At 34.3% G+C, this 23,177-nt stretch overlaps 1 protein-coding gene across 4 annotated transcripts in view; it reads left to right on the top strand.

The window, feature by feature from the left end:
* INPP4B (inositol polyphosphate-4-phosphatase type II B) overlaps positions 1–23,177 on the top strand; it is an 805,823-nt gene that overhangs the window by 428,031 nt on the left and 354,615 nt on the right. For all 4 annotated transcript variants that reach the window (XM_032333489.1, XM_032333488.1, XM_032333487.1 and 1 more), the window contains 2 exons: positions 11,328–11,537; positions 14,186–14,230. In XM_032333489.1, coding sequence (XP_032189380.1) covers positions 11,447–11,537; positions 14,186–14,230 — 136 coding nt within the window. In that variant the 5' untranslated portion in view covers positions 11,328–11,446. The remainder of the gene's footprint in view (positions 1–11,327; positions 11,538–14,185; positions 14,231–23,177) is intronic.

The raw sequence follows: 23,177 nt of genomic DNA, 5'->3' as shown, positions 1-23,177 counted from the left end.
TCCTCATTTCTGTTCATACTTTTCAAATCATGCCTCATTTTATCTTCATACCCCCCTTTCTCTCATTACAGCAGATTATATAACTTAATTTTTTCTTGCCCCATCAATCATCTCCCTTTCTCCTTAATCTTCAATTTCTCTTTTGTTTTTCTGGCCATGTCCTCTCAGCATTTATATATGCTCAAGTATCCCCATTCTTTTTAAGAAAAGCCATCGCTTTTTTTTCTATATTATTTTATTTTCTCCAGTTTTATTGAGAGAAAATTGACCTACATCATTGTATAAGTTTAAGGTGTAGAGCATGATGGTTTGATTTTTATATATTGAAATAATTACCATGGTAGACCTAACATCCATCTTCTCATATAGATACAATAAAAATAAAATAAAATAAAGAAACTTTCTCTGTATAATGAGAACTCATAGGACTTACTCTGAACAGTTTTCCTATATATTGCATATCAGTTTTAGCTGTAGTCATCATTTCGTATCCCTAGTACTTATTTATCTAATAACTAGAAGTCTTTACTTCCTGACCACCTTCCTCCAATTTCATGACCCCTACCCTTTGCCTCTAGTCACTGCAAATCTGATCTTTTTCTCTATGTGTGTATGTGTGTGTGTGTGTGGTTTGGATTCGAGATATACATGAGATCATATAGTATTTGTCTTTCATTGACATTTCACTTATAATGCTTTCAAGGTCAACCCATGTCATCACAAATGATAGGATTGTCTTATTTTTTTGTGACTGAATAACATTCTATTGTATATATCATTCCATAATTTATTTATTTATTTATCTGTCTATGGACACTTATGTTGTTTCCCTGTTTTGGCTATTGTAAATAATGTTGTTATGAATATGAAGGTGCAGATGTCTTTTTCAGCTAATGTTTTTATTTTCTTTGGATATATTTCAGAAAGTTGAATTGCTAGATCATATGGTAATTCTATTTTTTTTTTTCTTAATTGAGGATCCTCCATACTGGTTTCCATTGTGGCTATACCAATTTACATTCCCACCAATAGTTCCCACAAGGGTTCCCTTTCTCCACATTTATGGCATTACTTGTTATCTCTTAACTTTTTGATGATGGCCATTATAACAGACATGAGGTGATATCTCATTGTGGTTTTAAATTGCATTTCTCTATTGACTAGTGATGTTGAGCATCTTTTCATTTACTTATTGGCCTTTATATACCCTCTTTAGAGAGATATCTATTCAGGTCCTTTACCCATTTTTTATATTGGATTATTATTGTTTTTTAATATTGTATTGTATGGGATTTTTACATATTTTTAGATATTAATCCCTTTTCATATGTTTGGTTCACAAATATTTCTTACTATTCTATAGGTTATCTTTTCACTTTATTGATGGTTTCTTCTGCTGTGCAGAGGATTTTTAGTTTAATGGAGTCCCACTCACTTATTTCTGCTTTTGTTGCTTATACTTTAGGTGTCATATCCAAAATTCCATTACTAAGACCTACATCAAGGAGCTTTATTCCCATGTGTTCTAGGAGTTCCATGGTTTCTTACATTTAAGTCTTTAATAATCTATTTTAAGTTAATTTTTGTGAATGGTGTAAAATAATGGTTAAGTATTATTCATTTTTAAAATTTATTTATTTGAAAGAGAGTGGGGGAAGGGGTAAAGCGAGAGAATATCTAAGCAGAATCCCTCTGAGTGTGGAGCCCAACATGGGGCTTGATCTCACAAGCCACAAGATTAGGACCTGAAGCAAATCTGAGAGTCAGAGCCTAACTGTCAGAGCCACCCAGGTGCCCCAAGTTTCATTCTTTTACATATGAATATCCAATTATCCCAACACCATATATTGAAAAGACTGTTTTTTCCCATTGAGTATTCTTGGCTCCCTTGTCAAGTATTAGTTGACCATATATGCTTGGATTTATTTCTGGCCTTTTGATTCTGTTCCATTGGTCTATTGCTCTGTCTTTATATTACCACACTGTTTAGATGACTATATCTTTCTAGTATAGCTTGAAATCAGAAAGTGTGACATCTCCTACTTTGTTCTTCTTGGGCTTTCTGTGATTATTTGGGGTCTTTTGTGGTTACATCTATGTTTTAGTACTTTTTCTTTACTTTGGTTAAGAAAATGCCATTGGAATCTTGATAAGAATTGCATTGAATTTATAGATAACTTTTGATAGTATTGATATTTTAGCAATATTAATTACTCCAATGCATGAATATGGGGTATCTTTCCACTTATGTGTGTCTTCTTTAATTTCTTCCATCAATGTCTTGTAGGTTTCATAGTAGAGAAATTTCACCTCCTTAGCTAAAGTTACTCCTAAGTATTTTATTGTTTTTGATGCTATTTTAAATGGGATTCATTCATTCATTCATTCATTCATTCATTCATTTTTAGAAAATTCATTGTTGGGGCACCAGGGTGACTCAGTCAGTTAAGCATCTGACTTTTTAAAAAAATTTAATTTTACTTTATTTCTTTTCAGAATTCATTGTTTATGCACCACACCCAGTGCTCCATGCAATACATAATACCCACCACAAGGCTCACCGAACCCCCCATACCCTTCCCCTCCAAAACCCTCAGTTTGTTTCTCAGAGTCTGACTCTTGATTTTGACTGAAGTCATGATCTCGTGTCCTGGGATTGAGCACAGAGTCAGGCTCTATGTTCAGCATGGACTCTGCTTGTCCCTCTCCCTCTGCTCCTCCCCCAATTCTATCCCCCCAAAATAAACAACTAAATATAATCTTAAAAAAATCAATGTTAGTATATATAAACACTACTGAATTTTAATGCTAATTTTGTGTCTTGCAACTTTAATGAATTCAGTATTGATTCATTGATTAGGTATACCAGCTTTTTGGTTGAGTTTTTAGGTTTTTCTATTTATAAAATCATGTCATCTGCAAATAGAGAGTTTTACTTGCTCTTTTCCCATTCTGATTCCTTTTATTTCCTTTTCTTCCTGATTGTTCTAGCTAGGACTTCTAGAACTATGTTGAATGGGAGTCATGAATGTATGCAGCTTTGTCTAATTCCTGATTTTAGAGGAAGGTTTCAACATTTCCCCATTGACTATGATGTTAACTATGGGATTGTCATTTTTTGCTTTTATTGTATTGAGTTATGTTCTTTCTATGACTAATTTGTTTAAGAGTTATTATCATGAATGGATTTTAAACTTTTGCAAATGCTTTTTCTGCACCTGTTACATGAAATTATGTGATTCTTTCCTTTAATTCTACTAATGTGTTCTATTACATTGATGGATTTGTATATGTTGAACCATCCTTGCATCCTAAGAATAGACCTTACTTGGCCATGGTGTATAATGTGCTGCTGAATTTGATTTAGTTAATGTTTCATTGAAAATTTTTGCATCTATAGTCATCATGGAAATTAGCCTGTAGTTTTTGTTTTTAGTATTGTCTCTTCTGGGTTTGGTATTGGGATAACATAGGTCTTACAAAATGAGTTTGGGAGTATTCCCTCCTCTTTAAGTTGCTAGAAGAGTTTGAGGAGGATAGGAGTGAATTCTTTAAATGTTTGGTAAAATTTACCAGTGAAAACATCTGGTTCTGGACTTTTTTGTTGTTATTGGGGGACTTTTGATTACTGATTCAAATTTTTTTACTAGTAATTGGTCTATTCATATTTTTATTCTTATTTACTGAGTCTCGGTAAATTGTATGCTTCTAAGAATCTTTTTCCATTTCTTCTTGGTTTTCCAGTTTATTGTTATACAGTTGGTTATTATGATCTCTCTTTCTTTTAAAAGATTTTATTTATTTATTTGAGAAAAAGAAAGAGAGAGAAGAGTAGAGGAGGGGCAGGGGAAAAGAGAGAAGCAGACTCCATCGAGCAGGGGGCTTGATGCTGGGCTTATTCTCAGGACTCTGGGATCATGACTTGAGCCATAGGCAGATGCTTAACCGACTCAGCCACCCAGGTACTATCATGATCTCTTATGGTCCTCTGAATTTGTGTGTTATCAGGTATAGTATCTCCTTTTTCATTTATAATTTTGTTGATTCAGGTCCTCTCTCCTTTTTCCTTGTTAGGAAAGGAGTTTCCTTGTTAGCTAGGAGTTTGTCAATTTGTTTACTTTTTGAAAGAACCAACTCTTAGTTAATCTTAGTTAACCAACTCTTGGTTAACCTTTTCTATTTTTTTGTTATTTATCTCATTTGTTTCTGCTCTAATATTTATGATTTCTTTTATTACAATGAATTTGACTGTTTGTTTTTCTTTTCCTAGTTCTTTAAAGTACAGGTTAGGTTGTTTATTCGGGATCTCTCTTGCTTCTTAATGTAGGTATTTTTGTGAACTTCTCTCTTAGAACTTCTTTTGCTGCATCTCACAAGTTCTAGTATGTTATGTTTCCCTTTTCATTTGTCTGAAGAAATATTTTTATTTCTCCTTTAATTTCTTCTTTAATCATAGGCTGTTCAGGGTAATGTTGTTTAATTTCCATGTGTTCCATGTGTGAATTTTCCAGTTTTCCTCTTGCTTTTTATTTCTAGTTTCATGATGTTTCAGTATTAGTCTTCTTGAATTTGCTAAGACTTATTTTGTGCCCAAACACATGGTCTAGCCTAAAAAATGTTCCATGTCATCTTGTGAAAAAAAAAAACAAAAAAAAAAAACATTTGCTATTGTTGGGCATAATGTTCTGTATATTTCTGATGATTCCATTTGGTCTGTAATATTGTCCAAATCCACTTTGCTCCTCACTGATTCTCTGTCTAGATGATCTATCCATTGCAGAAGGTGGGGTATTAAAGTCCCAAACTATTATTGTATTTTTGTTGATTTTTCCGTTTAGCTTTGTTTTTATTTTTGTTTTGTTTGTTTTTGATTCAGCTTTATTTTGCTTTATATATTTAGATGTTACAGTATTGAGTGTATACAATTGTATTTTCTCGATGTATTGATCTGTTTATCACCATATAATGATCTTCTTTATCTCTTTTTACCATTTTTAATTTAAAGTCTTTTTTGTCTGATAGAATTATAGCTACCCCTGCTTTATGTTGGTTATCATGTTCTTGAAATGTCTTTTTCCATCCCTTTATTCTCAGTCTGTCTTTAAGGCTCAAGTGAGTCTCTTGTAGACAGCATATTGATAGATCTTATTTTTAAAAACCATTCAGCAATTCTGTGTCTTTTATTGGAGAATTTAATCCATTTTCATTTAAAGTAATTATTAGTAAGTGAGGGCTTATTTTTGCCATTTTGTCAATAGTTTTCTAGTTGTTCTATAGTTCTGTTGCTCCTTGTTTTATTGTTGTTGTTGTTTTGTCTTGTCTTTTTTAAGTTTCTTTTTTTTGTATTTGTATGCTTTGAGTTTTTTGTCATATTCTTTTGAGTAGTTACTACAGGATTTCTCCTTATGGGGGAAAATCTTAAAAGATCTTAAACTTCTATTTTAAGCTTAAATTTAAAAATATATTTTAGAAAAATATGAAATACCTTAAATTTATAACACTCTAAACTGATAACAATTTATCTTCAATAGAGTTTTTGAATTAACACTTTTACTTCTCTTCCACCTCACAGTTTAGACTATTGCTGTTACAATTTACATGTTTGTTTGTTTTTTAATAGTGTTCCTCATAAGAGATCATTGTAGTTATGATTCTTTAAACTACTTTTTTTTAACTTTCTAATTAAGATTGTAAGTGAATTATACACCACTATTACCAGATTGTAGAATTTATCTATGACTCTATATTTACCATTAAATCTCTGGTGAGATTTACACTTTTTATATTTTTATTATCTAAATTAGTTTTCTTTTATTAAAAATATTTTATTTATTTATTTTTGTGTGTGAGAGAAAGTGCATGAATGAGGAAAGGGGACAGAGGAGACACAGACTGCCTTCTATGCAGGGAGCTCAAAATGGGGCTTGATCCCAGGGTTCTGAGATCATGACCTGAGCCAAAGGCAGATGCTTAATTGACTGAGCCCCTGAGGTACCCAATATATATATATATATATTTTTTAACTTTCATTCAAAGAACACCTGTTAACATTTCTGGTAAAGCAGGTCTGGTGGTAATAAATAACCACAACTTTTGTTTGTTAGTAAATTCTTTTTACTTCCTTTGTTTCTGAAGGATAGCTTCACTGGGTATAGAATTCTTGGCTGATAGTTATTTTCTTTCAATATTTTGAATATATCATTACATTCTCTCCTGTCCTGAAAAATTTCTGTTGAGAAATCTGCTAATACTCTTATGGGGGTTCCCTTGTATATAACTTTTCTCTTTTCTTTTGATGCTCTTAAAATTCTTTCATTATCTTTGACTATAGACAATTTAATTATACTGTGCCTCTGTTTAACCCTATTTAAGTTTAACTTTTTAGGAACTTCTGGGCTTCATGGATCTGAATGTCCATATCTTTTCTTTTCCCCAGATTCAGGAACTTTTCAGCCATGCTACTTCACACATATATAACTTTTTGTCACTTTTTCTTTCTCTTCTCTTTCTGGCATTTTCATAGTGTGCATATTGTTTTTTTTTTTTTATTCTCTACTATAATTTATGTAGGCTTTCTTCACTTTTTTTCATTCTTTTTTTCTTTTTCCTTCTCTGACTGGTAATTTTCAAAGTCTTATCCTTCAAGTGAGTGATTTCTTTTTTCTTTTTTTTTTTTTGCATGGTCAGATTCTTTTAAAACTCTTTATTGAGTTATTCAGTTCAGTTATTGTATTTTTCAACTCTAAAATTTCCATTTAATTGTGGGTTTTTTTGATGGTAGCTATTTTCTTATCCAACTTCTCATTTTGCTCATGCATTTTATTTCTGATTTTATTTAGTTGTGTGTCTGTGCTTTCTTGTAATTCACTAAACTTCTTTAGATGATTGTTGTTAAATCTTTATTTGACAGTTCATAGATCTCCATTTATTTAGGGTCAGGTATTGGAACTTTATTAATTTCCTTTGGTGATGTGGTGATGTGGTGATGTTATATTTACCTGTTTTTTTGTGTGTGTGTGTTTAATCTTTGTGTCCTTATTAATGCTATTTGTTTATTTTAATAATTAAGCTCCTCTCCTAGACTTACAAATTTTCTTTGGTAGAGACAGCTCTTCAATAGTCAACTCAGCTTGGGTTTCTGGGTTTGTCTTCTGGTAATGTCCTTGCGCAGGTGGGGCCTGCTATTATGGTCTTTTGGGGGGCAAATTCTGAAGGGAGTGTCTGCAGTGAGTGCCACTGGCTGAAAATATTTTTATAGTATTATGGGCTTGGTTTCCTATCCAACTGAAGCTGTAGGATTGGGCTCCATGCTTGCTTGGATTCTCTGGTGAGGCTTACTGGATGGTCAGGACTGGGTTCAATATTTGAGAGTAGGTAGAGCTATGAATTGACTTCCCTGGCCTGGCAGGGCAGTAGAATGGGGCTCTGGACCTGTATAATTTGTTTGGGGACCTGAATCAAGCCAGAGTGTGCACTGAATTCCCTGGTCAGATGAGGTAACTAGTTTTGCTCTGCAGGTAGGGGAAGTCACAGGCTGTGCTCTCTGTTCAAGTGCCACTGTATATTGGGCTGTTGAATGAGCTATGCAGATTTCCCCATGCTCTGGTTAGGTTCCTTGGTTGGACAGACTGAAAGTTGTATTAGAGATAAGTGGGGTTACAAATTAGATTCTCTTCCCAGGAGCAGTGGGAAAAGCAGCTCTGAAGCCATAAAGCTTTTTTTGTTGTTGTTCTCTTAACTCAAGACAAGCCCCACCCCAAGTTCCCTGACTAAACACAGCACCGCCACTAAGTTTGTTCTGCAAACTATTGGCTCTGACTGTCCATCTCTCAGCTGGAGTGCCACGGGTCCACACAGCTTCCGGGAATTGCCAGGCCTTCAGTTTGGATGGAGCTGGAAGACAACCTCTATAGTATATCTCAGCTCCCTTGACTAGGCAGTAGGGGGAGGGGCTGCTCTATTTACTCTCAATTTCCCAAACAGGTTCTCTGGTTGAGAGGAATGGGAGCTAACCTCAGCCTTGTCTGTGAATTAATCCCTTGTCTCTATGTAGCACTGGAACACTTTATACTGGCTTTGCTCTGGGGGTGATCAGCTTTGTCTGCCAGACTCTCAGCTTGAGTACCTTAAGTCTATAAATCTTCCAGGAGGTGTCATCAGAAGGTATTTTTGGCTCCCTTGCTTGGGCAGAAAGAGAAGGTACTACTGCAAGGTAGACTCAATTTCTCAGATAGGCTTTCTGGTTAAGAAGGGCTGGGAGCTACTTTCTCTTAATTTAATGACCTTGTTTACTTGAGAAACACCCATTAAATAGAGTGATGACATTGTTTCCTCAGTTGTTCTTCTCTGCTTCTCCTCCTGTCACTGCCAGTGCCTTTACTAGCTAATTTCTCTTCTCACGCCCCTGAATGGTTTTGTGCCTTAAGGTTCAATCTTCAGTCATCCTTTTTTCTCACTAGATGCACTTGCTTTCAGTGACTTTATGCATATCTTTGATTTCCACTATTAGTCAATGATTTCTAGAAATATGCTTTTTGAGACTTAATACCTCCCTTAAAATCCAGACTCATGTCTGTTTTCTGAATGAAAACTGTTTTCTGGGTATTTTAAGACATTTCAAAAACCACACTGTTAGAACTAAACTCATCATCCTTTACTAAAATCCTTCCTTCTTTATACTTCCAGATAGTTTAATAGTCCATAATTTATTGGTTTTACCTGAAATTCCTCTCTTTCATCATTTCAATTCTAAAGTGCTTCTAATTCCATTTCTAAGGCTAGGTAATTCCATTGAATAAATAGCCTTTTACCCCATTTAATAATTTTCTTTGGAACCCAGATTCTCTTCTCTTGTCATCTGTTTCTATTTTGACCTAGATTATTTTTATTATTTTCCTTTCCTAGAATATTAAAATAACCTCCAAACAAGCTTGTTACCTTATTAAGTTTCCAACTTCTAGTACATTCTCTACTTTGACATCCAGTAAACTTTCTAAAAATCAAATATAATCATGTCACTCTTTTATAATAGGTATATTTCATGCAGCTTCTTTTTGCTCTAAGAATTAAGTTTAGTCCTCTAGTTGACTTTTTAAAATACAATTGTGGGGAAAAATCATAAAATAAAATATATTTGTGGTATGTAAAAATTAAATCTATTCTTGTGCATGATCTCCCAACCAAAAAATTTCCAAACAGACAAAGAAAAGGAACTATTGTACTTAACCATAACTGTAGGTAAATGCTGTATTTACCACCAAGAAAATGCAGTGGTTATCTAGAGCTTTTCTAGTAACATAACTGATTCTTTCTGAGGAATGTCCCTTGTTAGTAGGTATCATATATGAAATTTTTCCTCAGATGCAACCAGGGTAGAATGAAAATGATTAAAATCATAACAGGTTGTCATATGATCCATGTCTTATGTATTTGGCTTCATTCTCTGTGAAAATGAATTTATTTTTCAGTTTTGAATGAGTGAGATATACCTGTAAGGAGACCAAGTTAGTGTTTGTAGGCATCTTCAGTCCTGTCCCTCCACCCAGAAGTGCACACTCACTCACACAGAGAGTTTACATTTATTTTATGAATTATTCATCATAGTGTGCTAGGCCATTGTTTTGCTAGGATTTACCCATATTGCCTTATTTAGGTTTCCTTTTCAATTTTTAAGATAACTGATCAAGATTAGGGATTGAGTTTTTGGTGAAGAAATATAAGGAAGTTAACAAAGTCCTTGTATCCAAGTCCCGCATGCATGGCCGCCACGGATATTATCCCACTAATGCTAATGAATTTGTCATAGAATATGGTTCCATGAATATGTGTCTGTCCTTATCAGAGTCAACTTCAAAATTTAAATAGAAATTAAAAAATAGAAAAAAAAATTTAAAAATAGAAAATAAAAAAATAGAAATAATTATCTTAATTTAAAATATAAATTTTCAGGGGTGCCTGGGTGGCTCAGTGGGTTAAAGCCTCTGCCTTCGGCTCAGGTCATGATCCCAGAGTCCTGGGATCAAGCCCTGCATCAGGCTGTCTGCTCAGCAGGGAGCCTGCTTCCCCCTTTCTCTCTGCCTGCCTCTCTCTCTGCCTGCCTCTCTGCCTACTTTTGATCTCTGTCTGTCAAACGAATAAATAAAATCTTAAAAAATATATCTATATCTATATCTATATATACATATAAATTTTCAAATTGATGGATTTGGTCTAATTGATAGCACAATGGCCCTTTACCCAGGCTTTTAATTCTTGGTTGTATCCTGAAAAACGAATTGTATTTATCTGCAACTTTATTATAATATTTTCTAAAGATTCAAGATGCTTTCTGGATTTAATTTTTGCCAGAGGATCTTTAAAAACCAGAGCAGAATTGCAAATGAAGATGCTTTGTTAAAACAACAAAGACTAAGGCTGTGGATTAGTGAAGTTGGAGACCAAATCATTATTCCAAACCAAACCTGATTGTCGCTATCTCTTTAAATAACATTGGGCAGACATTTAAAGATTTTTTTATACATTTTAATTCAGGTGGTAACTTGACTCAAAACAACATTGATCTTTTTTCTAATTCATTCTTGGTCATGTATATCAGGCTAAATGTCAAAATAAATTTGAAATTATTTGAGGCTATCTGCATAGGGTATTAAATTCTTGGAGAGTCTTTTTTTCCCATGCTGACTTTCATGTTACCATTATTTTCATTTCCCCTTGAGCTTTAGCTGTTTAGAATTGTGATTCATTCTTTTCACCATATACCCTGATCATTAACCAATTAAAACTTAATCAGGCAGAGAAGCAAGAGAGTCTATGGATAATGATGAGGCTGGAAACTCTCTTGTACAACTTGTTGGCTCAAATTGGAAGAAGAGTATCATGCCAAATTATCTTTACGTGCTCATGAATAATGTTCTAACAAAGGTGGATGGAGGCATGAGCATAAAGCATAGTTCTAATGGAAGGAATAATAGTAATATCCACCTTGGTAACACATGCTAATGTCTTGACAAGATGTTATCTGCTCTTGCTGCTAAATTTGATGCATATTAAGTTAGCAGCCCCTATTGCTATCTACTATTTTACAGAATGAACTAGAAGAGAAAGAATACAGCTTTCAGGATCTGCAAATCCCTCATGTGACGATAAAATAATTGCATAGAGAATACCCATTTAACTTAGAGTTTATGACACATTAAGTGGGTGGGTTGATCTTAAAAATAAAAGTGAAATAGGCAGGAAGGAATCTGTAATTTTATACCTATCTTTAATTATTTATACTAAACTCTGAAATAACCTAGATTTTTGCTTTTTCTATTTCCTAAATGCAGAATTTCAGAGTGGAATATAGACCTTTAATGTGAAAAAACATCTATATTAAACCAGGAATCATTGTCAGTAACATTTGGACACAGAAATTTGGGAGATTAAATAAGCGTGAAAGTTGATCATGGAAATCAAAGAGGAAGGAGCATCAGAAGAAGGCCAGCACTTTCTTCCCACACCCCACGCAAATGATACTGGGGACTTCCAGTTCACAAGTAAGTGTATGTTCCCTTTTCTATAACTCTCTGAAAATGCAAATTAGATCAACTAAACACAAATGTTTAGAGAGCCTGATGCTGGGCTCAATCCCAGGACCCTAAGATCATGACCTGAGCTGAAATCATAGGCTTAACCCGCAGAGCCACCCAGGCACCCCATTATTTTGAGTGAGATAGATGATAGTTTATGAAATGGTTAAATATCACAAAGTAGAACCAAGTTCCTGAATGTGTATTAAGGCATTAATAAATACTTTTTAAGTACAACTTGTATTTAGCATTTATATAATCTCATGTAAATTATTGTTTGGGGGAGGCAGCCAGGTGGCTCAGCTGTTGAACATCTGCCTTCAGTTCAAGTCATGATCCCAGGTTCCTCGGATCAAGCCCCACTTCAGGTCCCCAGCTCAGTGGGAAGCCTGTTTCTCCCTTCTCACTCCCCCTGCTTGTGTTCCCTCTCTCACTGTGTTTCTCTCTGTCAAATAAATAAATAAATATTTTTTAAAGGAATTATTCTTTTAACATAGAAATGTTCTCTTTAAAATCAAAAGCATGTAGGGGCACCTGGGTGGCTCAGTGGTTTAAAGCCTTTGCCTTCCGCTTGGGTGATGATCCCAGGGTCCTGGGATGGAGCCTGCATCTGGCACTCTGCTCAGCGGGGAGCCTGCTTCCTCCTCTCTCCTGCCTGCCTCTCTGCCTACTTGTGATCTCTGTCTGTCAAATAAATAAATAAAAATCTTAAAAAAAAAATAAAAATAAACAGCATGTAAGTTAAAAGCACTAGGGCACAACGGTTACCCTAGACATGTAAATTGTCACTGCTATACCTGAAAGCACTAAGTCACATAAATCAAATAAGCAAGGAGATTTGCCAAGATTTGCATTTGGGCTTTAGAATTGGTTTTTGTCCTACTCAAGTAATTAAAATCTTTGGAAAAATTGTGTTTTCTCTCATGCTTAAAATTCTAGAGTTTGTTTTATTTTTTAATATGAATTGTGTTTTTTCTTTTCAGAAGACTTTAATTTACATTATAAAAATAATCTTTAGAAAACAGTATTGGTTGGAAAAGCTTTCTAAGAAATTTGGTTGTCAAAGCTTACAGCAGTTAATAACTTTAAAAAAAAATCACACTACTTAGAACAGAAATTGACCTAATGATTGTCACTCTCATCTCTCTTGGAAAGTGTAAAATTTTTAACCATGGTATTGTTAAATGTCAACAGGAGAAGAAAAATAAATGGTTATCATGCAAAAAAGTGTTAACTCTGGGGATGCCTGGGTGGCTCAGTTGCTTAAGCATCTGCCTTTGGTTTAGGTCATGATCCTAGAGTCCTGGTATCCAGCCCCACATGGGGGCTGGGAGTGGGGGGCGGGGGGAGGTTTATGCTCAGCGGGGAGTCTGCTGCTCTCTCTGCCTGCATCTCTCTCCTTTTTGTTTGTTTGTTTTTGTTGTTGTTGTCTTTTTAATGATTTTATTTATTTATTTGATGGAGAGAGATGGCCAGGGAGGGAACACAAACGGGGGAGTGGGAGAGGGAGAAGCAGGCTCCCCACTGAGCGGGGAGCCCACATGGGACTGAGCAACTAAGGCATCCACCTCTCCCATTTGTGTGCTTGCTCTCTCTCTCTTAGTCCCTGACAACGAAATAAAATATTTTTTAAAGTGTTAACCCTGTAAATAAAAATAGTTTTTGTACAAAGAGGTAGTTCTAACAATGTATTAGTAGTAAGTTTAAATTGTATTTGGTAAATATACCAGTAGAAATAAATAAGAAAATTATTTTAGTAATGTCCTTACATTTATTACCAAATGATTCACTTTTACATAAATTTTATCTGCTAGTTTGACCACCCATGAGTCATAATAAGTGGCATCCAAGTTCTCATCCACTTTTGTTTAGGAAGCCCCTGAGATGTGTGTGGCCATCGGATATCCACATTATCACATTATAGCACATTATCACGTTATAGCACATTATCACTTGCCACAGCCTGATCTTGCTACCTTGTAACCACTACATGTTCTCAGCCCTACTTTTGTTCTCAGACTATCCCTTCACTTCACTCTAAATCATTTAGCAATGTTATTAGATTTCTTAAAAATCAAGAAAAAAGGAATAGAGACATTTATCAGAACATTGATTTGAGCTATCAGTAAGTTGGCAGTATAACCACCCACCATAATGTCTTTCATCACCTTATTAGAGATAGCTCTTTAATTAATAATTTACTATTTACAGCAGGCTGGACTGATTTGAAAGAAAAATCTATATAAGAGAGTATTTTTGTGAGGTCATCTTTTTAAAGGCTTTGCCTCTGTCTACATGCATCTAAGAGAAAATAACAATTGAATAATACATTTTAAACTTGTCAAAGCTATAAAAAACAATTATTTTTTTCAGTTTCTTTATAGCCAAAGAGCTAAGTAGATCAGTCAAAACTTTAGCCACATTTAGTTCTGCTACAAATATGTACTCCCTGAAAATGGACTGCTTATAAATTTGGACAATTAACTGAGGTAATTCTTTCTGCCAAATAATGTATTTATACATTCTGGGCAGGGTGAAGCATAGTAATATATATTGACATATTTTTCATAATAAGTTAAATACCTTTCATCTGAATTCTTACTCATTATTTATAGGTATTCAGAAGACTCCAAATGAACCACAGTTGGAGTTCATCCTTGGTAAGGAATTCTGTCTTATTTATACTGATAAATAGAATAGTAATTTATATATATAGTTTATAACCTTAGGTGCCTATATCATTATATTACTACTTATATCATTATATAATTTACAAACTTTTATGAACATTGTTCTATAAAAAGCTTTCATTCTTTAAGGTGTTACTCTGAGGTGGGTGGTGGGAGGGGTAAAGTAATAAAGGAGATTAAGGGTACACTTATGATGAGCACTGAGAAATGTTTTGAGATTATTGGATCATTATATTGCATACCTGAAACTAACACAACACTGTTTTCATTATACATCAGTTTAAAAAATAATAATAATAATAAAGCTGGGGTGGGGGGAATCATTCTATGTGATGTCACTTCTCCCAACTTGTAAATAAAGAATCTGAGCTGTGGAGTAGGTCAGTTCACTACCCCAAGGGTATAGGTTTCAGTGGTGACAGAGTTGTACCTCTCAATCAGGTCAGCTGACCACAGATCTGGACCCCAGCACTCATCCTACTCATCCTAATACAGTGACTGGACTTTGCTGCTAACCAGCATTTCTCAAAATCCATGTTTATTTCCTCCTCGAACTGGAGACTGATCTCATGTAGTGCTCCTTTATGCCATATACAAGGTTCCTGCCTCTTTTTTTCAATGTCACATATTGAAAAATTTCCTTTCTCTTCCACCTTGATTTTGTGGACAGATCCTTAATATTTGCAAATTTAACTATAATTCAAAACTTTGATTTGCTTAAGCAACTTTAAAGATCTGTCACATGTAGAAATTTGTAACTTGGTCCATGGATGAGTTAAAAATGTTCACTCTGTGGCTGATCCACTGCTTAGCTAGTTAGTGGGACCTGCTTTGTGTCTGAATTTGCATGACTGCAAAATGTCATTCGGGAATTAGCTGCAAAATGGTATTTGAAGACGCTAAAAACGTGGTTCATATGAACCATTTAGAGAGGGTTTTTCCTTTTTATAATACTAAAATGTTTTAAAAACAATGAGGTATTATAGAGTACTAATACAGGTATTCAATTTCTTATACAGAGACCAGATATCTAAATCTTTAAATATTAATATACACGTTTTCTGAAGTTATGGGAGAATTAAAATATGTACATTTACTATCTATAGTAGTTTTTAGTAGTTTGAAGTCTCAATTATTCCAAATATATATTTTCATTATATGATGAAATAGGTTTCAATTTATACCCTTTGCTCAAAATATTATATTTTGAAGTATAACTTTTTGAGATGGACAAAAACTATATAACTATATAATAGTTATATTATATAACTATATAAAATAGGTTCACAGCGCAATTGAACAGAAAGTACAGAGATTTTCCATATGCCCTCTAGCCCCATAAATTCATACCTTCCCTTATCAGAGTGGTACATTTGTTACAGTTAAAGAACTTATATTGATACATCATTATTATTCTAAGTCCATAGTTTACATTTGGGTTCATTCTTGTTGTTATACATTGTTATACAGATTTGGATAATGTATAGTGGCATATATCTACTACTAATATATCATACAGAGTATCTTCATTGTCCTAAAAATTCTGTGTGCTCAGACTGTCCATCCCTCTCTCCTCTAACCCTTGGCAGTTACTAATTTTTTTTAACTGTCTAGTTTTGTCTTTTCCAGAATGTCGTATAGTTGGAATCATACAGTATGTAACCCTTTCAGATTGGCTTCTTTCACTTCGTAATGTGCATTTAAGTTTCCTCTATGTCTTTTCATGGCTTGATAGTTCATTAGAATATTCCAATGGTTGGATGTAGCATCGTTTATTCGTCTACTCACTAAGGGATCCCTAATAAGGGATATCTTAGTTACTTCCAAATTTTGGTAATTATGAAAAAAGTTGTGTGCAAGTTTTTGTGTAGACATAGTTTTCAACATCCTAAGATAAACACCAGGGAACACATTGTTATGTGATAAGAATATACTTAGTTTTGTAAGAAATTTCCAAACTGTCTTGCAAAGTGCCTGTACCATTATGCCTTCCCACCAGCAATGCATGAGAGTTTCTATTACTCCACATCTTCACCAACACTTAGTGCTGTCAGCATTCTAGACTTTGGCATAATTCATTTAAAAAAAAATTTTTTTAATTTTTGTTACAAATGTAGTTAAGTGTGCTGCAAGTTAAGGAGTCTGTATTTTTTAATTTTCCCAGGTATTAAAAAACAAATGTGAAAACTCAGGAAATTTCTGTGGTAACACCACAAAAGTTATATATATTTTTTCTAGAGAGTTCTCAGATGGTGTCAGATTTAGAAAGAACTTGTTTCAGAAAGGGAGCTGAGTTAGCAAAAGAAGCCTAGGTACCTCTTGACTCAATATAACTTGCTACTTGAGATTTTATCTAGTTACCTTTCATTTTTAAGGGAGGAAACTCTTTCTTTACTTTTTTATTAGGACTTCAAGGAGTAAAGATATATTAGAGTAACTTAGTGTATTTCAAAATACAGATAAAACCTTCTTGTTTACACCCTGGAGAACAAGGTGGAAACCTGAAGGCGGCAAAGACAATTGGAGGAGAGGCTGTTAGTCAAACATGGAGACCAGCTTTCAAGAGACAGGGAGCCTAGGCCAAATGCATATTCTTTTGCAAATGAAGTTATCTGTCTTGTTCAAAGACCTAGCTATATTTTTTGGTTTTGTTTTGAAAGCCCAGTCAAATTCAATGACAATGTTTTCGTCACTTATATTTCTGGCTTAAAATCAAAGACTTAAGAGAGGAGCAGCTGTGAGAATTTGTTCATAATAATATTCCTCTCATAAAAAAACTTCAATTTTCTTTTATCATATTTATTCAAAAAAACCAGTAGAATTCTTAACAAAGATAATTTTATCTTATCATGTGGAAAAAAAAAATGTCTTACAAGTAAACAAACTTATTAAAGTCTTCAGGAAATTGTGTTGTTGATCCTGGATGATAAATTCCCCAAACTTTTTTATGCTTCTAGCATTTTAAAATCCTCAATCGTAGTATTTCTTAAATTAAAAAAAAAAGAAGACTTTTAAAAACTACTCTTTCAAGGTCATTAAAATTAAACTCATGTATGTTTTACTGTATTTTTTGGTACATTTTTCTTTGAGTTTTTTAATCCCACATATTCTTTACAACTCACCTACTAACTAGTTTACTTCATAATAATGAAAGAATAATAGTTTCTTAAATATTTTTTTCATTATTTAAAAATGCATATGCATTTAATTAAAAAAAAGACATCTTAACACAAAAAAAAATTTTTAGAGAATTAAAGTTAGAGGCTTTTGTTCCACCTAATCTTTCAACTAAATTATTGATATTTGAGTCTTGATTCTTGCCAAAATATTTAAATAAATTGAGAATTTCAATGGTTTTGCTTTTAAATTGGGAAAACAGCTACACTAATTTTCCTAGGTGTCATATTGCTTTCTATGTTATTTTCCATTGAGGATTTGTTTCTGCCTCGTCTGTATGCCATTATAAAATCACTGTATCTTGCTGAAGTTCCTCTGCTACATCTTTATTCAAGTAAATGAGGTAGGAGATGCTTAGTCAATTGAGCAAGCTAATTGGTTAAAAATGTCTTGAGAACCCAAGTTCGGCATTTACTGAAAAAGTGAGTATTTCAGGTCCATTGCCATTACATTTCTAGTGGTTTACTGAATTTAAATTATGTAAGTCACCCTTATATCTGCAACCTTACTTCCACATTTTTCTCATTCTTTCATTTAAATGCGTTGATACCTTTTTTATGTCCACAAAGAGGGAAATAATTAAAAACTCAAGAGAACACAGATTTTCTTACAGTTTAATAAAATTGTTTTTTATTTTAACAAAGTAAACATTTGAATAGAGGGATCATGGGGTGCCTGGGCAGCTCACTGGATTAAGCACCCAATTCTTCATTTCAGCTCAGGTCAAGAACTCAGGGCCATGGGATGGAGTCCTACCTCAGGCTCTCTGCTCAGCAGGCTAGTCTGCTTGTCTCTTTCTCTGCCCTTCCCCCTCCCTCCCCCTGCTTGCATTTGCGCGCGCTCTCTCTCTTTCTCTCTCCAAGAAAGAAAGAAAGAGAGAGACAAAGAAAGAAGGAAAGAAAGAAGGAAGGAAGGAAGGAAGGAAGGAAGGAGAGAGATCACTTCTTAAAATCTGGGTACATTTCTTTTGAAATCATTATGGAAAATATATAGAGCAGACAACATCTTCATTTACTGGATCCAAAGTCAATAGAATACTTATGTGTATGTTTTCATATTTTTATGTGGATACTACATATTATAAATCCCAAACAATAGCTACTAATGTATGTTAAAATAGAAGAGATGGTGTGTATATGTGTGTGTGTGTGTGTGTGTGTGTGTGTGTGGTGCATTTGTTCTTTGTGTTCTTTATTTGACTCTATGAAGCTATATTCTTAAAATAATTTATACCTTGATGACTGATACCTAATGGAAACCAATGACTAGGTATAGGGTGCATTGAAAGACACATTGTAGACATCAACAGCCTCAGTGTCAGTTACGATAGGAATGAAAAGGCATGGATGCTGGAGTGAAATCTCTAACAGTACATATCATTCATTCATACATATTGCATTGGGAGCATAGAAAACTTGTAAGTAAATAATTTCAAGCAGTGTTAAGTTCTATGTAGATAGTAAACAGAACAACTCTATAGAACATGTTTGGGGGAGATGTAATTGACTTGGGAGATGTAGGAACTATTTTATTTTTTTTTTTTATATTAATATATAATGTATTATTTTCCCCAGGGGTACAGGTCGGAATCATCAGACTGGCACAATTTATAGCACTTGCTATATAGCACATACCCTCCCCAATGTCCATAACCCAACCACCCTCTCCCTACCCCCCTACCCCCAGCAACTCTCAGTTTGTTTTATGAGATTAAGAGTCTCTTACGGTTTGTCTCCCTCCCGATCCCATCTTGTTTCATTTTTTCCCTCCCTACCCCCATGATCCCCCGCCCTGCCTCTCAAATTCCTCATATCAAAGAGATCATATGATAATTATCTTTCTCTGATTGACTTATTTTGTTCAACATAATATACCCTCTATTTCCATCCATGCCATTGCAAATGGCAAGATTTCAAGGGGTTTTTTGATGGCTGCATGGTATTCTATTGTATTTATATATACCACGTCTTCTTTATCCATTCAACTGTTGATGGACATCTAGGCTCTTTCCATAGTTTGGCTGTTGTGGACATTGCTGCTATAAACATTCTGATGCATGTGTCCCTTTGGATCCCTACATTTGTATCTTTAGGGTAAATACCCAGTAGTATGATTGCTGGGTTGTAGGGTAGCTCTATTTTCAACTTTTTGAGGAAGCTCCATACTCTTTTCCAAAGAGTGGCTGTACCAGCTTGCCAACAACATAGGAGGGTCCCCCTTTCTCTGCATCCTCACCAACATCTGTCATTTCCTGACTTGTGGGACTATTTTAGATATAAAAGTCAAAGAAGGCCTCTGTGTATCTGAAGGGACTTAGAATGTGGAAACTTATTTGGAAAGTGTCCATACCAAACATAAGACCCAAGTGACTTTCTCAGCAGGAGGGCCTGACTATAGTAAATATTTATGTAGCAGGTAATAGAGTTGTAAAAATGGGAGTACTGGGGCTCAAGGGTAATGAATTGGGTTGCTGGTTTGATCACGAATGAAACCAAGTTAGGAGTTGATCTGGTCTTGTAGTTAAAAAAAAAAAAAAAAAGAAAAGAAAGGCCTCAGAGGAAATGACAGAATAGTGAAGAACCACTTGTTGGATGACTGGAATGCCAAAGTCAGACTAGGAGAATTCTGGGAAAGAAGAAATACTGATCCACTGAGATCCTGGCCCCACGGCCTCTTCTAGTCTCCCTCGCTCCCTAACTACAGAGTAACAGGATCTGCCCTGGCTATTGGGTGCTGCCAAGCTTCTAGTGAGCATGAGAGAGAGAGAGAGAGAAGTTTCAAAGCCAACAAATTGTTAAATCCCTTACCTTTTGTAAAAGTATTTCATCTTTTAAGAATCCATATTTAAGTTATGGGATAATTTTTTCCAGAGACTTTTTCCTTTTGAAAGAAAATGTTCGACTCCTCCCCTAAATGTTTTATTAGTACATAAAATCAGGCTAATCTAAGGCTCAAATTATTTAACAGAGACTCACTTCATTTTTCAGTTTTCTCTAAAATTGAGAAGTCTATAGCAACGGCTATAATTTTCATAGTAATATAGTGAAAGCTGTCATAGATAAAAATCAATAATAGACAATGTAGAAATAAATCCGTTTTCTCGGCAACATGGTCATATATCATCATACATTTTCAGACATAGTTAACTCTCTTTATTTCCATTTTATCATTCCATTTCTAGACTTTTCTGCTAACACCTCAAATTCAGAATGGGTAAAAGAAAGAGCAAGCCAAAAAAAAAAAAAAAAAGGAAAGTACAGGCCACTGTATTTTATTCTCAACTTAACAGTCAATCAACATATGTTGTTTAATTTTTATAATGAAACATACAATCTTAAGAGGGAATGCCATACAATCATAAGAATGATCTGTCAGAAGGATATTTTATCGAACAAGAGAATATAAAAATTGTCAAAGCAGAATAACAAACTACATGTACAACATGACCCTTATTTAACTCTCTTTGTATGCACAAAAGAGTAAGATTGGAAGAATAGGTATGAGTGTCTTTAACTGTGGTTATGACAAGTTAGGAGAATTCTTAATTCCTTTGTTCTACTTTCTCGTATCTGCCAAAATCTCTGCAATGTGCCCATTTAGATATCATAGTCAGGAGTTGTCATTTTAAAAAATGAATAGCCTGCATGTTTAAGTGTCTGCCTTGGGCCCATGTCATGATCCTAGGGTCCTGGAATTGAGTCCTGCATCAGGCTCCCTGCTCAGCAGGGAGTCTGCTTCTCCCTCCCCCTCTCCCTCTGCCCCTGCCCCCTGCTTATGCTCTCTTTCTCAAATAAATAAATAAATAAATAAATAAATAAATAAATAAAAGCTTAAAAAAAAATAAAAACATAAAAATGAATAACCTGAGTAAGCTGAACAACAAAAAGGGCATAGCCAAAGGAGTAAAATTCTGCTTTTTATCTTCAATTAGCTCATTGCATAATTAGAGAGGTCAAATTAAGACTCCTGAAATCATTAAGAGACCATTAAAAGCTAAGTGATTTTTAGGGTCACTAATAATAAAAGAGATTGTGTAAAGAATCAAACCACTAGAGGAAGGAGTAGTCAAAAATGTCTTCCTAAGGAAGACTAACTGAAATCACTTCTTCAAGTATGAAAATAGGATTAAGAATAGGAAGAGGAAAAGAGGAATTACATTCCAGACTCGGAGAGCAGCATAAACAGACTCTTGGTGCTTGGAACAAGAAAAAGACTTCACATCCAGAACACACACATGCAAAAGGCATGCCCTAAGTACTTATTTAATATTATACCAAACTTTATATAGAAAGGCCAGCCACCTTGTCTTCCTTGAAGAGAAAATGGAAAATGTGTTCTCAGACTTGATTCTTGATTCATCTACTTCTTGGTCTTTTAGAATAGTGGTATATATAGAAAAATTAGTGATTCCAAGCATTTTATAAAAAATTAACTTCACATTCACTACGTAAGCCATGCCATTTCTGCCATACATAATATGACTAAATAGGCAAATTGAAATTTACCACTTGTGAAAACTATTTTTCTATGGAAATTAAGATTTAAAAAAAGCAGTCTCATGGATATGCAACCCACTGTACAGCTATACTAGGTACATGGTGTGTACCATCCTAGAATTCAGTAATTAAAATTCAATTTTATCACAACATTACATTATGGCACAATGACAAGATGTCCCTAGGTAGGTAAATTCAAATATTAGAGTGAATTTCAGAAAGGAAGGTTATTAAGCCTTTGCCCAAGAGGGTGTTGATTTTAAATACTTTGTTCTACTGTTGAATCATATGTAAGGTTATGTGCACTGACTTTGGATTTTGAATATAGAGCCATTATATTTCTCATAGCCTGGTTAGAGAGGAAAAAAACAAAACAAAAAAAAAAAACAGCAACAACAACAACAACAAAAACCCTCAAAAAGTCAGGTAAATTATGCGATCAGTTTTCTGCATTCAGAATTTGAAATGTGTATTAAAATGTGCTCAGACTGACAAGCTGCACAAAAGCAGTCTCATCTCTTTATAGACACAGATTTTATAGCTTGCTAGGGCCTTCATTAACCTGCATGTCAGGTCCATTCATACTTTACGAATTGCTATAAATCAGGAATTGTTTTATATGTTTCTCTAAAAGAAAAAAAAAATCCTAGGAGGCCAAACTTACCAATTCTCTCCTATGTTCACACTTCCACTTTCCTGTTGGTCTGTGTTCTATAAATGATTATAAAGCTCTGACTTTTTTTTAAAGCTCTAATGGGAAAATGGAAGATTTTAGTCTATCTTCTTTAGTATTTTCACCCTAAACACAGTATGCTGCTCCAGCTAAAGGGAATATCAAGCACAGAATTGTATTTTTGTATTTAATTGTTACTGATAAGATATTCATTCTTATAGGCTGTAAGATCATCTTCCCGCCGTAATAGAAGTATCTAGTAAGAATTAGATCATGTCTGTGCTTGTCCTTTTTTGTTGCTTCACCATACCTAGCTGACCATTCTCTTGATTCTTGCAGTATGATACTTCCCTTACAAAACATGGTTTTCTACTGAACAGTAATTTTGGGGGAACCTTCTAAATACAAGGCATTGTACAAAGTGCTGGGATCACAGTAATAGCACAGGAGTAGCTACCATTTTCTGAGAATCTATGATACTTATGGTATTATGAAATGGTGGTTACCTCTTTACAAACAGAATGCCCTGTTTTCCTCACCACAACTCCACAAGGTGATAACACTAAACATA

This window comes from Mustela erminea, chromosome 2 (assembly GCF_009829155.1).
Source record: "Mustela erminea isolate mMusErm1 chromosome 2, mMusErm1.Pri, whole genome shotgun sequence".
In the NCBI taxonomy this organism is placed as follows: Eukaryota; Metazoa; Chordata; class Mammalia; order Carnivora; family Mustelidae; genus Mustela; species Mustela erminea.
Note: the sequence above shows the minus strand (reverse complement) of the source record. Positions and strands in the feature narration are given on the sequence as shown.